The following is a 14,830-nucleotide window of genomic DNA, read 5'->3' as shown; positions in this document are numbered from 1 at the left end:
TCGGGCAGGCGGGTTCAAGCAGTGTTCGATTGAAGAGCATGCATTTAATTTTACTAGCGTTTAGGAGAAGTTGGAGGCTATGGAAGGAGTGTTGTATGGCATTGAAACTCGTTTGGAGGTTTGTTAGCACAGTGTCCAATGAAGGGCCAGATGTATACAAAATGGTGTCGTCTGCGTAGAGGTGGATCTGAGAGTCACCAGCAGCAAGAGCAACATCATTGATATACACAGAGAATAGAGTCGGCCTGAGAATTTAACCCTGTGGCACCCCCATAGAGACTGCCAGAGGTCCAGACAATAAGCCCTCTGATTTGACACATTCTGAGAAGTAGATGGTGAAGCAGGCGAGGCAGTCATTTGAGAAACAAAGGCTATTTAGTCTGCAAATAGGAATGCGGTGATTGGCAGAGTCGAAAGCCTTGGCCAGGTCGATGAAGATGGCTGCACAGTACTGTCTTTTATCGATCGCGGTTATCATATAGTTTAGGACCTTTAGCGTGGCTGAGGTGCACCCATGACTAGTTCGGGAACCAGATTGCATAGCGGAGAAGGTACGGTGGGATTCAAAATGGAAGGTGATCTGTTTGTTAACTTGGCTTTCAAATACTTTCGAATGGCAGGGCAAGATGGATATAGAGTGTCACCCCCTTTGAAGAGGGGGATTACCACGGCAGCTTTCCAATCTCTGGGGATCTCAGATGATACGAAAGAGAGGTTGAACAGGCTAGTAATAGAAGTTGCTACAATTTTGGCGGCTAAATTTAGAAAGAAAGGGTCCAGATTGTCTAGCCGAGCTGATTTGTAGGGGTCCAGATTTTTCAGCTCTTTCAGAACATCAGCTATCTGAATTTGGGTGAAGGAGAAGCGGGGGGGGGGGGGGGGGTTGGCAGAGCTGGTGGCCGGGGTAGGGGTAGCCAGGTGGAAAGCATGGCCAGCCGTAGCAAAATGCTTATTGAAATTCTCGATTATCTTAGATTTATCGGTGGTGACAGTGTTTCCTAGCCTCAGTGCAGTGGGCAGCTGGGAGGAGGTGCTCTTATTCTCCATGGACTTTACAGTGTCCCAAAACCTTTTGGAGTTAGTGCTACAGGATGCACATTTCTGTTTGAAAAATCTAGCCTTTGCTATCCTAACTGATTGTGTATATTGGTTCCTGACTTCCCTGAAAAGTTGCATATCGCGGGGGCTGTTCGATGCTAATGCAGTACACCACAGGATGTTTTTGTGCTGGTCAAGGGGTGAACCAGGGGCTATATCTGTTCTTAGTTCTGAATTTTTTGAATGGGGCATGCTTATTTAAGATGGAGAGGAAAGCACTTTTAAAGAACAACCAGACATCCTCTACTGACGGAATGAGGTCAATATCCATCCAGGATACCCGGGCCAGGTCAATTAGAAAGGCCTGCTCGCTGAAGTGTTTTAGGGCGCGTTTGACAGTGATGAGGGTCGGTTGTTTGACCGCGGACCCATTACGGACGCAGGCAATGAGGCAGTGATCGCTGAGATCCTGGTTGAAGACAGCGGAGGTGTATTTAGAGGTTGAAATAGTCAGGATGATATCTATGAGGGTGCCCATGTTTACAGATTTAGGGTTGAACCTGGTAGTTTCCTTGATAATTTGTGTGCGATTGAGGGCATCTAGTTTAGATTGTAGGACGGCCGGGGTGTTAAGCATATCCCAGTTTAGGTCACCAAGCAGTACGAACTTTGAGGATAAATGGGGGGCAATCAATTCACATATGGTGTCCAGGGCACAGCTGGGGGCTGAGGGGGGTCTGTAGCAAGCGGCAACAGTAATAGACTTATTTCTGTAGAGGTGGATTTTTAGAAGTAGAAGCTCAAACTGTTTGGGCACAGACCTGGATAGTATGATAGAGCTCTGCGGGCTATCTCTACAGTAGATTGCAACTCCGCCCCCTTTGGCAGTTCTATCTAGCTTTTACGGTTACAGAAGTCAGCAAATGATAGCGCCTGGGGAGTAGGAGTGATACTGGGGGACACAGGGCCTGGGTTAACCTCTACATCCCCAGAGGAACAGAGTAGGAGTAGAATAAGGATACAGCTAAAGGCTTTAAGAACTGGTCTTCTAGTGCGTTGGGTACAGAGAATGGGACAGATTTCCGGGCGTTGTAGAATAGATTCAGGGCATTATGTACAGACAAGGATATGGAAGGATATGAGTACAGTGGAGGTAAACCTAAGCGTTGGGTAACAATGAAAGACATAGCATCACTGGAGGCACCGATTGAGCCGGTCTCCATGTGTATGGGGGGTGGGACAAAGGAGCTCTCTGAGGCTGGTTGAGCTAGACTAGGGGCTCTACAGTGAAATTGTATAATAAGAACTAACCGGAACAGTAATAGGCAAGGCATATTGACAAGGGAGAGAGGCATAAAGCAATCATAGGTGTTATTCGAGAGAGCTAAGAAAACAACTGGTAATGGCGACGAAAGTTTGGGCTGAGGCTAAACAGATAAACAGGACAGATAGACAGGATGGGGGTACCGTGTAAAGGAACAGTCCAGCAGGCATCAGCTGTGCAGCTGAGTGATCATAAGGTCCAGTGAACAGCAATAGGTGAGACCGGGAGCAGTTCGAATGGCTGCTACAGCACAGGCGAGCAGGAAGCACGGCTGTTGATTGCATGTGCTAGCGGGCCGGGCCTAGCAGATGGATCTTCGTGGTCGTCGCAACGGGAAGCCTGTTGAAACCACATCAGACGATTACGTTGGCAGACCAGTCGTGATGGATCGGCGGGACTCCGTTTCGACACTAGGAGGTCCCGTCCGGTTGACAGAGAGGTAGATAGCCGGAAGATGTGCCTGGCTCAAGGCTAGTTCAAGGCTAACTGGTGCTTGCTTCGAGGTCGGTGGTGAAAATCCAACAACATCCATTCGGTTGCAGCTAGCTAGTTGCAATGATCCGGTGTTAAGGTCCAGTGATTCAGTGATTCCGGCAGAAATCCGATATGTTCTTGGTCGATAGCGCGCTGTGCAGACTGGCCGATAATAGTCCAGGCTAGAGCTGGCTGGTAGGTAGTGCAGGCCATGGACAATGGTGAAAACCGCTAACGGTGGCTAATAGCAAGTAGCTAGTTCGCTAGTTAGCTGGCTAGCTGGCTAGATTCAACTGGAGGTTCTGGATAAAAAGGTCAAATAAATAATATAATCCGTTCCACATTGGGTGAGGCGGGTTGCAGGAAAGTATATTTAGTTGAAGGAGGAAAAGTGTGATAGAGAAATATGTACGAAAGAGACAAAAAAACAAAAAACTGGCTATTTACACGGACACACTACAGAGTACACGACCACACTGCTACAACATCTTGGATATCTCATCATTCCATTAGTCTTGTCTTGTCAATTACACACACCTGGTTCATATCAACTCATTAGTACATGTATAAATGTTCCCTCTGCCCCCCTTGTCCTTGTGGGTGATTGTTATTTGTTAGTTGAGTGTAGCTCGGTTGAGCTACCCGTACCTTGTATTTCCGGGGATATTGTTCCCCGTGTGCCTGTACTTTGTTGACGCTATCCAGCGTAACTGTGTCCTACGGAATAAACTCTGTATTCTGTGATTTACCCTCCTGCGCCTGACTCCTTCAAATCACATTCTCACAGAATCACCCACCCGCACTATGGAGTCAGCGGGAGAGGAGCACAAGCCTGGAGTCGTGGCACGGGTCCAGGAGCATTCCACGATGCTGGCCAGCTTGGGGGAAGCGATGGATCGGGTTCTTCAGGTCGTCCAATGCCTGGAGAGGAGAGGACCCGATCTGTCGAGACCAGCTGTCCAACCGGATCCAGCCACCCACACCCCAGCACCCGGCGGGATCCAGATATCCCGACCACGGGAGTTTGACGGGACGGCGGCTCTCTGCCAAGGATTCCTCCTCCAACTAGAGCTCTATTTCTCCAGCATCAGGCCGGCCCCATCGGAGCGAGAGAAGGTGTCCGCCCTTGTCTCCTGCCTCTCGGGGAAAGCCCTGGAGTGGGCCAACACGGTGTGGAACGAAGGAGGAGCCGCGTTGGAGAACTACGGGGACTCATTGTGAACAGATCACTTTTTTTATTATTGAGTCCCCTGCTTTCCCTGTGGTATTAGGTATCCCTTGGTTAGCACTCCACAACCCCACCTTCTCATGGCCGCAGAGGGTTCTCACAGGGTGGTCGCGAGAGTGTCAGGGTAGGTGTCTAGGTGTTTCCGTTGGTGCAACCACGGTGGAAAGTCCAGACAGTACCTCCACCGTGCGCATTCCCCCAGAATACCTCGATTTGGCACACACGTTTTCAAAGACGCAGGCTACCAAGTTACCACCTTATTGGGCGGGGGATTGCATGATAAACCTCCGGGTAGACGCTGTACCTCCCAGGAGTCATGTGTACCCCCTGTCGCAGGCTGAAACGGCAGCTATGGAAACATACTTCACGAGTCCCTGCGCCAGGGGTATATACGTCCCTCCACTTCACCCGCCTCCTCGAGTTTCTTCTTTGCGAAGAAGAAAGATGGCAGTCTGCGCCCTTGCATTGATTATCAACCACTGAACAAGGAGACGATCAGGTTTAGTTATCCTCTCCCCCTCATTCCGTCAGTGATCGAGTCAATGCATGGGGCGCGCTTCTTCCCCAAATTAGATCTCAGGAGTGCATACAACCTGGTGCGTGTTCAGGAGGGGGATGAGTGGAAGACAGCATTCGGCACAACCACGGGGCATTATGAATACCCGGTGATGCCCTACGGTTTGATGAATGCTCCATCCGTCTTCCAATCCTTTGTGAACGAGGTGTTTCGGGACATGCTTGGTCGCGGTGTAGTGGTCTACATTGATGACATTCTGGTGTATTCCGCTACGCGCGCTGAGCATGTGTCCCTGGTTCACAAAGTGCTGGCCCGACTGTTGGAAAATGACCTTTATGCCAAGGCAGAGAAGTGTATGTTTTTCCAGCAGTCCGTCTCCTTCCTCGGATACCGCATAACCACCTCAGGGGTGGAGATGGAGGGGGATCGCATTTCAGCCGTGCGTAATTGGCCGACACCCACCACAGTTAAGGAGGTGCAGCGCTTTCTGGGCTTTGCCAACTACTATCTGAGGTTTATCCGGGGCTTTGGCAAGGTCTCAGCTCCCATTACATCTCTGTTGAAGGGTGGGCCGTCCCGGCTCCGCTGGTCTGCTGAGGCTGACCTGGCCTTCAGGAAACTGAGGGGTCTGTTCACCTCAGCCCCGGTACTGGTCCACCCCGATCCATCACTACCGTTCGTAGTGGAGGTGGATGCGTCCGAGGTAGGGATAGGCGCTGTCCTATCTCAACACTCGGGCACACCACCCAAGCTCCGCCCCTGTGCCTTCTTCTCTAAGAAGCTCAGCCCGGCGGAGCAGAACTACGACGTTGGTGATCGGGAGCTGTTGGCTGTTGTCCGAGCTTTGACCGTGTGGAGGCATTTGCTCGAGGGGGCGAAACACCCTTTCCTCATCTGGACGGGCCACCGTAACCTGGAGTACATCTGGGCAGCGAGGAGGCTGAATCCTCGCCAGGCCAAGTGGGCCCTATTCTTCACCCGGTTCGATTTTACACTGTCATACATCCCGGGTACGAAGAACGTGAAGGCAGACGCATTGTCATGGCTGTATGACACAGAGGAGAGCCCCAGAGACAACACCCCCATACTCCCGGCTTCCTGCATTGTGGCGCCGGTAGTATGGGCGATGGACGCGGATATAGAGCAGGCATTACGCACAGATCCATCTCCACCTCAGTGTCCAGCTGGGCTGCGGTACGTGCCTGCTCTTATCTGTGATCGTCTGATCTACTGGGCACACACGTCCCCCTCCTCCTTTCACACAGGTATCGGTCGTACAGTGCGCTGCCTGACTGGAAAGTACTGGTGGCCTACCTTGGCTAAGGATGTGAGGGTGTACGTCTCCTCCTGCTCGGTGTGCGCCCAGAGTAAGGCACCTAGGCACCTCCCAGCGGGTAAGTTACAACCTTTACCAATTCCACAACGACCATGGTCTCATCTAAGTGTTGATTTCCTGACTGATCTTCCCCTCTCCCAAGGTAATACCACCATCCTGGTCGTTGTGGACCGCTTTTCCAAGGCCTGCCGCCTCCTTCCTCTGCCTGCTCTCCCCACGGCCCTGCAAAATGCGGAGGCCCTGTTTACACACGTCTTCCGGCACTACGGGGTACCAGAGGATATAGTGTCTGACCGAGGTCCCCAGTTCACATCCAAGGTCTGGAAGGCATTCATGGAACGTCTGGGGGTCTCGGTCAGCCTGACCTCTGGGTTCCACCCCGAGTCTAATGGGCAGGTGGAACGGGTAAACCAGGATGTGGGTAGGTTCCTGCGGTCCTACTGCCTAGGGCCGGCCGGGGGAGTGGTCAGTGTTCTTGCCATGGGCCGAATATGCCCAGAACTCTCTCCGGCACTCCTCCACTAACCTAACGCCATTTCAGTGTGTGTTGGGTCACCAACCGGTTCTGGCACCGTGGCCCCAGGGCCAGACCGAGGCTCCTGCGCTGGTTGACTGGTTTCGGCGCGCGGACGAGACGTGGGATGCAGGCCAACGCTGACCGCCACCGCAGTGAGGCCCCAGTCTTCGTACCGGGTGATCGGGTCTGGCTCTCGACCCGGAATCTGCCCCTCCGCCTGCCCTGCCGGAAGCTGAGCCCGCGGTTTGTGGGGCCGTTCATAGTCCTGAGGAGAATCAACGAGGTCACCTATAGGTTATTACTTCCCCCCGATTACCGTATTAACCCCTTGTTTCATGTGTCTCTCCTCAGGCCGGTGGTGGCTGGTCTGCTCCAGGAGTCTGAGGTGCGGGAGGTCCCTCTGCCTCCTCTGGACATCGAGGGGGCCCCGGCGTACTCCATCCGTTCCATCCTGGATTCGAGGCGTCGGGTGGGGGGCCTTCAGTACCTCGTGGAGTGGGAGTGGTACAGTCCGGAGGAACGGTGCTGGGTCCCGGTGAGGGATATCCTCGATCCCTCCCTGTTGCGGGATTTCCACCGTCGCCATCCGGCTCGCCCTGCTCCGCGTCCTCCTGGCCGTCCCCGAGGCCAGGGTCGGAGCGCTGCAGGAGCTGCGCGTCATGGGGGGGGTACTGTCACCACTTCCTCCGAAGCTGCCTCCCCTCCTTGTTCGGGCAGGCTTCGGCGTTCGTCGTCACCGGCCTACTAGCCACTGCCACTCCATATCTCATCATTCCATTTGTCTTGTCTTGTCAATTACACACACCTGGTTCATATCCCCTCATTAGTACATGTATAAGTGTTCCCTCTGCCCCCCTTGTCCTTGTGGGTGATTGTTATTTGTGAATTGAGTGTAGCTAGGTTGAGTAACCCGTACCTTGTATTTACTTTGTTGACGCTATCTAGCGTAACTGTGTCCTACGGAATAAACTCTGTATTCAGTGATTTACCCTCCTGCGCCTGACTCCTTCAAATCACATTCTCACATTTGCACACTCTTGGCATTCTCTCAACCAGCTTCATGAGGTAGTCAACTGTAATGCATTTTAATTAACAGGTGTACCTTGTTTTAAAGTTAATTTGTGGAATTTATTTCCTTCTTAATGCGTTTGAGCCAATCAGTTGTGTTGTGACAAGGTAGGGGTGGTATACATCTATAGCAAATGTTTGTTGTTTTAAATGCTTTGCATACCACATTTTATTTATTAGTTTTTCTTGTAGTTCTTTGCTCACTTTGAAGTCAATGATAATTTTGCTAATTGAGTTGACTGAAAACTGAAGCCCATGAACTTGTGGACTTGCACTCACTGACCTCCACAGATTAAGCCACAGTCTGTGTGTGCAGCGAAGGTTTCTCGCAGGCCAAAGAGAAGGTAGAGACTGCCTTACCATCCTCCTACTGTCCATTGGACTCCACTGTCATGCTATAGTCCTCTGCAGTGGGTAGAGCCTGACCTTTGTAACACCAGGATAATGGGTTTGATTCCCTGGACCACCCCTTGTAAATGCCTGTAAATCGCTTTGGATAAAATAGTCTACTAAATGGCATGTATTAGATATTATAGCATCAAACAGTGTCAGTTTGTAGCTGGTAGTATATATAGAGAGTGATTTTCCCTCAAGCACTCTTTACCCAACGCTTGGTGTTCACTATGATCTCTGAACGGCCACATACTCCCCACATCTGATGTGGGTGGAAAGTGTTCTCAATGTTGTCATTCCATAGCAAGAGGAGCTTCATTGGTCAGGTAGAATGTTTTATGTTGGGAAACATTTACATTTTTGACACTTTAGTCATTTAGCAGACACTTATCCAGAGCAACTTACAGGAGCAATTAGGGTTAAGTGCCTTGCTCAAGGGCACATTGACAGATTTGTTCACCTAGTCAGCTCGGGGTATCGAATCAGCGGCCATTCAGTTACTAGCCCAACGCTCTTACCGCTAGGCTACCTGCCGCCCCCAACATTGCTTCCTATGTGGAAGCATAGCACCCTGAGTGATCATTTAGAAAGGATTGTAAATTACGTTTGCATTTGAATATGTTTTTAAGTGCTGGTCTGTCATGGTTACACAGAAAAACAAGCACAATACATTTGCACAAATATGATTTGTTTGATGTATCATCACAACAATATGGAGGGTATAAATTAGACATGATATTGATATAATGTCGCTACTGACAGTGTCATTTACTTCCAAGAGAAAGGTGAATGCTTGAAACATACCTTTTCAGACTTTACCAATGAACACATAAGCAAAACCTATCGTTGTTTTATAGTTTTATAAAAGTATGGAGTAATATTCAAGGTTACCGATTTGTTCAGAAGTAAAATCATCCCTCATTTATGAAGGAGAGGTTAAACCAGGCGTTAGGTCCTTTGGCAGCCAGTAGGGGGAATAGACTCCTCACGATACTGCCTGCCGTCCCCCTCTCCCCGCTCCTTTCTCTGGCTGTGGAAATACTGCAGCGCCCTGATCTACGTCTGGATCGCTCCCTCACACGGAGCCAACTCAAGTCCCTCCTACCGGCTGTGGAAGGAGGAGGCAGCCTGCTCACAGTGCAGGACGAGCCCCCTGAGAGAGAGAGAGAGAGAGAGAGAGAGAGAGAGAGAGAGAGAAAGAGAGAGAGAGAGAGACAGAGAGAGAGAGAGAGAGAGAGAGAGAGAATATTTTACAAGAGCAGGAAAAGGCAGGATCGCAGACGGGAGATTCTCTGGCTTGTCTGTCTGTTGGGCACCTGGGACACGGTCATTGTGCTTCTCATTATAGTATTTTTTTTCTCTCCTTCTCTGAACCAGCGGACCGGTCAAGATTCCTTTTTTTCTCTGTGCCGTATCAATTAGGAACTGGGATTGTTTCTGTGTAATCTGCTCTGCTCTGGCTGAACCATTATACACTGCGATTGCTTCTTTGGTTTGTTCCTGCCTGTCTCTCGCGTTCCGATTCGGACTCTTCCCAAAGTCCATCTGTTAGTGCGCTGCTGAGGATATATCCTGTGTCTGACAGTACAACATAGAGCAGCTGGGATATCAGACTATAGAGGAGAGAAAGAAAGAGAGAGAGAGCAGCCGAGTGAGCGACAGAGAGGCAGATACAGAGAGAGAGATTGAAGCCGAGGAGCGAGGTAAGCTATAGAAAGACAGCTTAAATAGAAAAGTGATCTATCTATCCTCCCCCCTTTTCCTTGTCTTTCCTTTTCTCCTCTACTACACTCTCCTGTGCCAGCAATTTGTTCGCAGGACTGCCTAAAGCCACTGCCACCTGCTCATCTTCCTCCTCCTCTTCCTCCTCTACCGCTCTTCTCACGCGTTACTATCCGACACCAGCCAGTGAGGGACAGACAGGACACGCAGACAGGACACGCAGCAGCGTCCGTTTTTAAGACTTGTGGGGAATATTTTTGAGAGACTGAATGAGCATCTGCCGAGCTCTTCTCCAGGAGATTTAACTAAAAGGCGTTGTCGGGCAGGAACTATCCTCACAGAGGCAACCCCTCTCCCAGCCACTCTCCATCAGACGAATCCTGCCTGCTCTCCGGAGGACCAGCAGTAATACAACACACCAGTGTGGACGGGAAAAATAAGGGACCTACAGTCAGAGAGCCAAGCCCCAGTACTATTAACGCTCGTCCGCCGTCTCCATTCCTTGCCACGGCGCTAAGGATTCCAGCTACATGGGCAAGCGATTGGAACAGCAACCAATGTACCCTCAGTACACATACTACTACCCCCACTATCTCCAGACCAAGGTAGGACACCCATGGCTCATCACTTCAGTACCTTTAACCTCACCCCCACCGTCCCACACCCCTACCCCAACCCCCTCCTCCATCCTCCTCCTCTCCTCCTACCCCTCCTTTGCTCCTCCTGTCAAGCCGCTGAGTGGGGATGGGGTGTGAAGGATGGCTGGCCTTAGCCGTGATGGTTTCAGATGGCAAGTGGCTTTCTGGGGTTTTCATGTCTGTCACTTGGTGAGGCATCAACGCTTGTTTGTCCAGTCTCGGTACGGCCAGTGGAGCTGTCCGGAAGATTGATTAATTAAGGCTAACTGGATTGTAGTGTGATGGGTTACTCCTATGTTGCGATTGTTAGGTTGGCAAACTGTTAATCGCACTGGCTTTGTCATGTTTCTTAGTCTGCTATATTAAGAAACGGAGAATGAATATTGGGTGAAATATCAAATGAGGGTGGCGTGGCATGAGTCAGAAACACAATGAGAACCACAATGGAAATAAGCCTCCAGGCTTTATTGTGTTTCTATCCTCAATAATTGTTTATGTATGTAATGTTGTCTACGCCTGGAGCAGCCTAATACTTTTAATTGTCTAATACATTCAATAAATCAACCAATGAGATGACTACCCACCCATCTCTGCTACCATTAGTAACACAGTAAAAGCCGTATCTCCTATCCTGGCTCAGCCATGCCTTCATCCTTATAACCGACATGGTGACCAGCCACAGGCTGAAAGTAAACAGGCATCCGCCAGGGCTGCCTATATTTGCTCTAGCCGTTGTACGCATCACTACCTCTGGCGTGAAAACCTGGCCTCTGGTTGGTGGCAGATGGCAAGACAGTCGGGCAGACTTAAAGTCCTCCGTCATCAAAAGGATAAACTAATGCAGATAAAGCCATGGAACGTCTTTTGTCATCTTCCCTTCCTATTGTAAAGAGCTGCTGAGGTAGCTAGCTGGAGAATCCTAGAGAAGAATATCGGCGGCCCCACCTGGTAGCCCATTGGTCTCTCTTCTGATTTATAGTTCAATACATTTGTGCTGCTGCCATATGGCTTCCCTCTCCCTCTCACTCTGCCCCCTCCCCTCTCTATCCCTCTTTCCTCTGCCTCTCCCTCCCTATTTTTCTCTGTCATATCTCAGAGGAGCTCATCTCAGGTCTCTCAATCAGGGGTGCCCCTCATCCCTCCTTTCCTTCCGCCCTCCCTCCCCACTCCACTGCAACAGGCATATCCCCCCCCCCCCCCCTCTCTTTATCGTCGACTCCCACTCAAGGTCAGCGCAGATCGGATCTAGCCTCCATCAGCGATTGATGTATCCTTGAGTGCGATATCCATGTCATGCAAACTCGTCTGACCAACGACGGTGAACATGCCCAACAGCAATGCATTTCACCCTTTTAAAGTCGTTGAGAAATGGTTTTATTTTCCCGGCTAGTTACTCTAGTTTGTGCCAATAACTGGTATGTATGGCATATGTATGTATGGGCCTCTGACCAGGGCCAGTGATGTGAGAGCAGAGTGTTCTCTCTGTGACTGAGAGTGCAGAGAGAACCCTCCGACGCTACAATTAATGATCATTGATCAGTAGATTATAGGAGAGGGCCTTGGCAGGGTCCCAGAGAGGGCCTTGGCAACCTACCATTAAAATTATAGACTGATCATTTCTTTGTCAGTGGGCAAGCGTACAAAATCAGCAGGGGATCAAATACTTTTTTCCCTCACTGTATGTATAATCTACAGAACATCTGGGTTCTATTAGGATGAAAAAGTATATTATGAGTTTTCTTGGTATGAAAGTCTTCTTGGTATGAAAGAATTTCATTGTCAAAGGCGTTTTCAATTTCAAATGTCTCATATAGCCACATATAATTCGCTGGACCCGCCGCCGTTCGACGAGCACATGCCAGTCGACGGCGAGGATTGGCATGTAAAACTCAGAAATGAGATGAAACAATAGCATTTGGCCCTCTATTGATTACTGCAGTGGAGCGTAGCATGTGCTTCTCTTGAACAGAATTATTGATTCCTGAAAGAGCATTTTTATGGCTTGTTTTATAAGGTACGAAGGTGAAGGGAGCCTGCAGGTCAGTGCTTTGATAAATAATAATTTAAAGACCTGTTTCTATACCCATGCTGCTCCGTGAACGAACGAACGTAACCAACGCTGAATCTCTCAGATATGATACTTTATTGAACATGGTGACTAGGATTTCACTAGTATTCTATATTTGATTTGAGTATTTGTTTGATTTTAATCATAAGTGAATTATATATGTTTTACAAATGAGGAAATAACAGTAAACAATTACGCCTCACATATCAATTATGTAATTTAATTATAGTTATTATGGGGAATGTGTGCATTTCATCCAAACACTATGTCTGTTGGCAACATTATGTATGCCTTGGCATGTCATGATTATCCTTATAAACTTGAATTGACAGCTATTTTGGTTTACGACTACAGAATTTCCAAAGTACAAGTTGCGGAAGATCAAGTTTATGTCACAATAGATTTCTTTGCATGTATATTTTTTTGCCCCTTTTGAATGCATCCCCTTTTCAATGAATTGCCTCGCTTATGCAGAGGAACTCATCTTCTACAGTACAGCCTACAGTAGTCACCGGAGTCCACTGTACTACAATGTCACCACTCATAGTCCTAGTCATTATACCCTTCCTATCAAGAAATCAGGCAGACACACACACACCGTCTGTGTCACAGTCACACTAGTAGAGCATACAGAGAGAAGCTGAGGGGCAGACACAGAGATAGATTTAACAAAGGCTAATATCCTGGGTCTTAAGTAAACACCAGTCAATGGAGCCCATTGAGTGGCTTTATGCCTGTTTCTGCCTGGAACCTTGGGATCCATTTATACTTTCTCTAATTCCTTAAAGCGGGAGAGTGGGGGTAGGAGATGGGGGCTGGTGGGAGGGAGGGGTGGGTGAAAAGCAAGGAAAAGGGTTTGGTTACATTACACGGGGTGAGCCATTGTGCTGCAGAAATAACAACGGACCCATCTAAATCCTGCTGCTTTCAAGCCTGGCTAACAGCCGCTGGCTGGCCACCGCTATATCCCCATTCTGGTTGTAACCTTTCAGTGTAGCCTAATCAAAGGCAGAGCAAAGCACAAGTTATATATTTTTTTGTTATATTGGGTTTTAATGGTGGACATGCAGTTAAACTAGGCTAGAAACATAGCTAGTCATCTGCTGATGCAAATCTCTATGAGGGCAGCACAAAGCGCTCCAGCTAGAAGAGGATTCTTTCAGATGGCTGCCGTTTTATGGGATCCTAACCAATTGTGCTATTATGTGTGTTTTTTCGCGTTATTTGTAACTTATTTTGTACACAATGTTTCTGCCACCGTCTCTTACGATATCAGGACAGCGATTACTCACCTCATACTGGACGAAGATTTTTCTTCAACAAGTCGGACGCAAAGGACTTACTTCAGACACCCGACAAGGCCCAAATCCCTGTCATTCGCAGGAGAAAGAGACGGAGATATCGGGTGCCTTGTAAGGATCCGACGGCAAGTGGGTAATCTGCCTCTTCCATCAGTCCTATTAGCCAACGTACAATCATTGGATAACAAAATTGACAAGCTACGATCACGAATATCCTACCAACAGGATATTAAAAACTGCAATATCTTATGTTTCACCGAGTCGTGGCTGAACGACAACAAGGATAACATACAGCTGGCGGGGTTTACGCTGCATCGGCAAGATAGAACAGCGGCCTCCGGTAAGACAAGGGGTGGCAGTCTGTGTATATTTGTAAACAACAGCTGGTGCACGAAATCTAATATTAAGGAAGTCTTAAGGTTTTGCTCGCCTGAGGTAGAGTATCTCATGATAAGCTGTAGACCACACTATTTACCAAGAGAGTTTTCATCTATATTTTTCGTAGCTGTCTATTTACCACCACAACCCGATGCTGGCACTAAGAACACACTCAATGAGCTGTATAAGGCCATAAGCAAACAGGAAAACACTCATCCAGAGGCAGCGCTCCTAGTGGCCGGGGAGTTTAATGCAGGGAAACTTACATCCATTTTACCTCATTTCTACCAGCATGTTAAATGTGCAACCAGAGGAGAAAAAAAAACTCTAGACCACCTTTACTCCACACACAGAGACGCATACAAAGCTCTCCCTCGCCCTCCATTTGGCAAATCTGACCATAACTCTATCCTCCTGATTCCTGCTTACAAGCAAAAACTAAAGCAGGAAGCACCAGTGACTCGGTCAATAAAGAAGTGGTCAGATGAAGCAGATGCTAAGCTACAGGACTGTTTTACTAGCACAGACTGGAATATGTTCCGGGATTCTTCTGATGGCATTGAGGAGTACACCACATCAGTCACTGGCTTCATCAATAAGTGCATCGATGATGTCGTCCCCACAGTGAACGTACGTACATACCCCAACCAGAAGCCATGGATTACAGGCAACATCCGCACTGAGCTAAAGGGTAGAGCTGTCGCTTTTAAGGAGCGGGACTCTAACCCGGACGCTTATAAGAAATCCCTCCAACGAACCATCAAATACGCAAAGCATCAATACAGGACTAAGATTGAATCGTGCTACACCGGCTCTGACGCTCGTCGG

General features: G+C 48.9%; 1 protein-coding gene across 1 annotated transcript in view; it reads left to right on the top strand.

Annotated features, from left to right (window-relative positions):
• Window positions 1–9,173: 9,173 nt before the first annotated feature.
• The window catches only part of rbms3 (RNA binding motif, single stranded interacting protein), a 272,924-nt gene continuing 267,267 nt past the window's right edge, over window positions 9,174–14,830 (top strand). The window contains exon 1 of the mRNA XM_084166250.1: window positions 9,174–10,222. Coding sequence (XP_084022376.1) covers window positions 10,148–10,222 — 75 coding nt within the window. The 5' untranslated portion in view covers window positions 9,174–10,147. The remainder of the gene's footprint in view (window positions 10,223–14,830) is intronic.

Source organism: Coregonus lavaretus (assembly GCF_964263955.1).
Source record: "Coregonus lavaretus genome assembly, chromosome: 7".
Classification (NCBI taxonomy): Eukaryota; Metazoa; Chordata; class Actinopteri; order Salmoniformes; family Salmonidae; genus Coregonus; species Coregonus lavaretus.
Note: the sequence above shows the minus strand (reverse complement) of the source record. Positions and strands in the feature narration are given on the sequence as shown.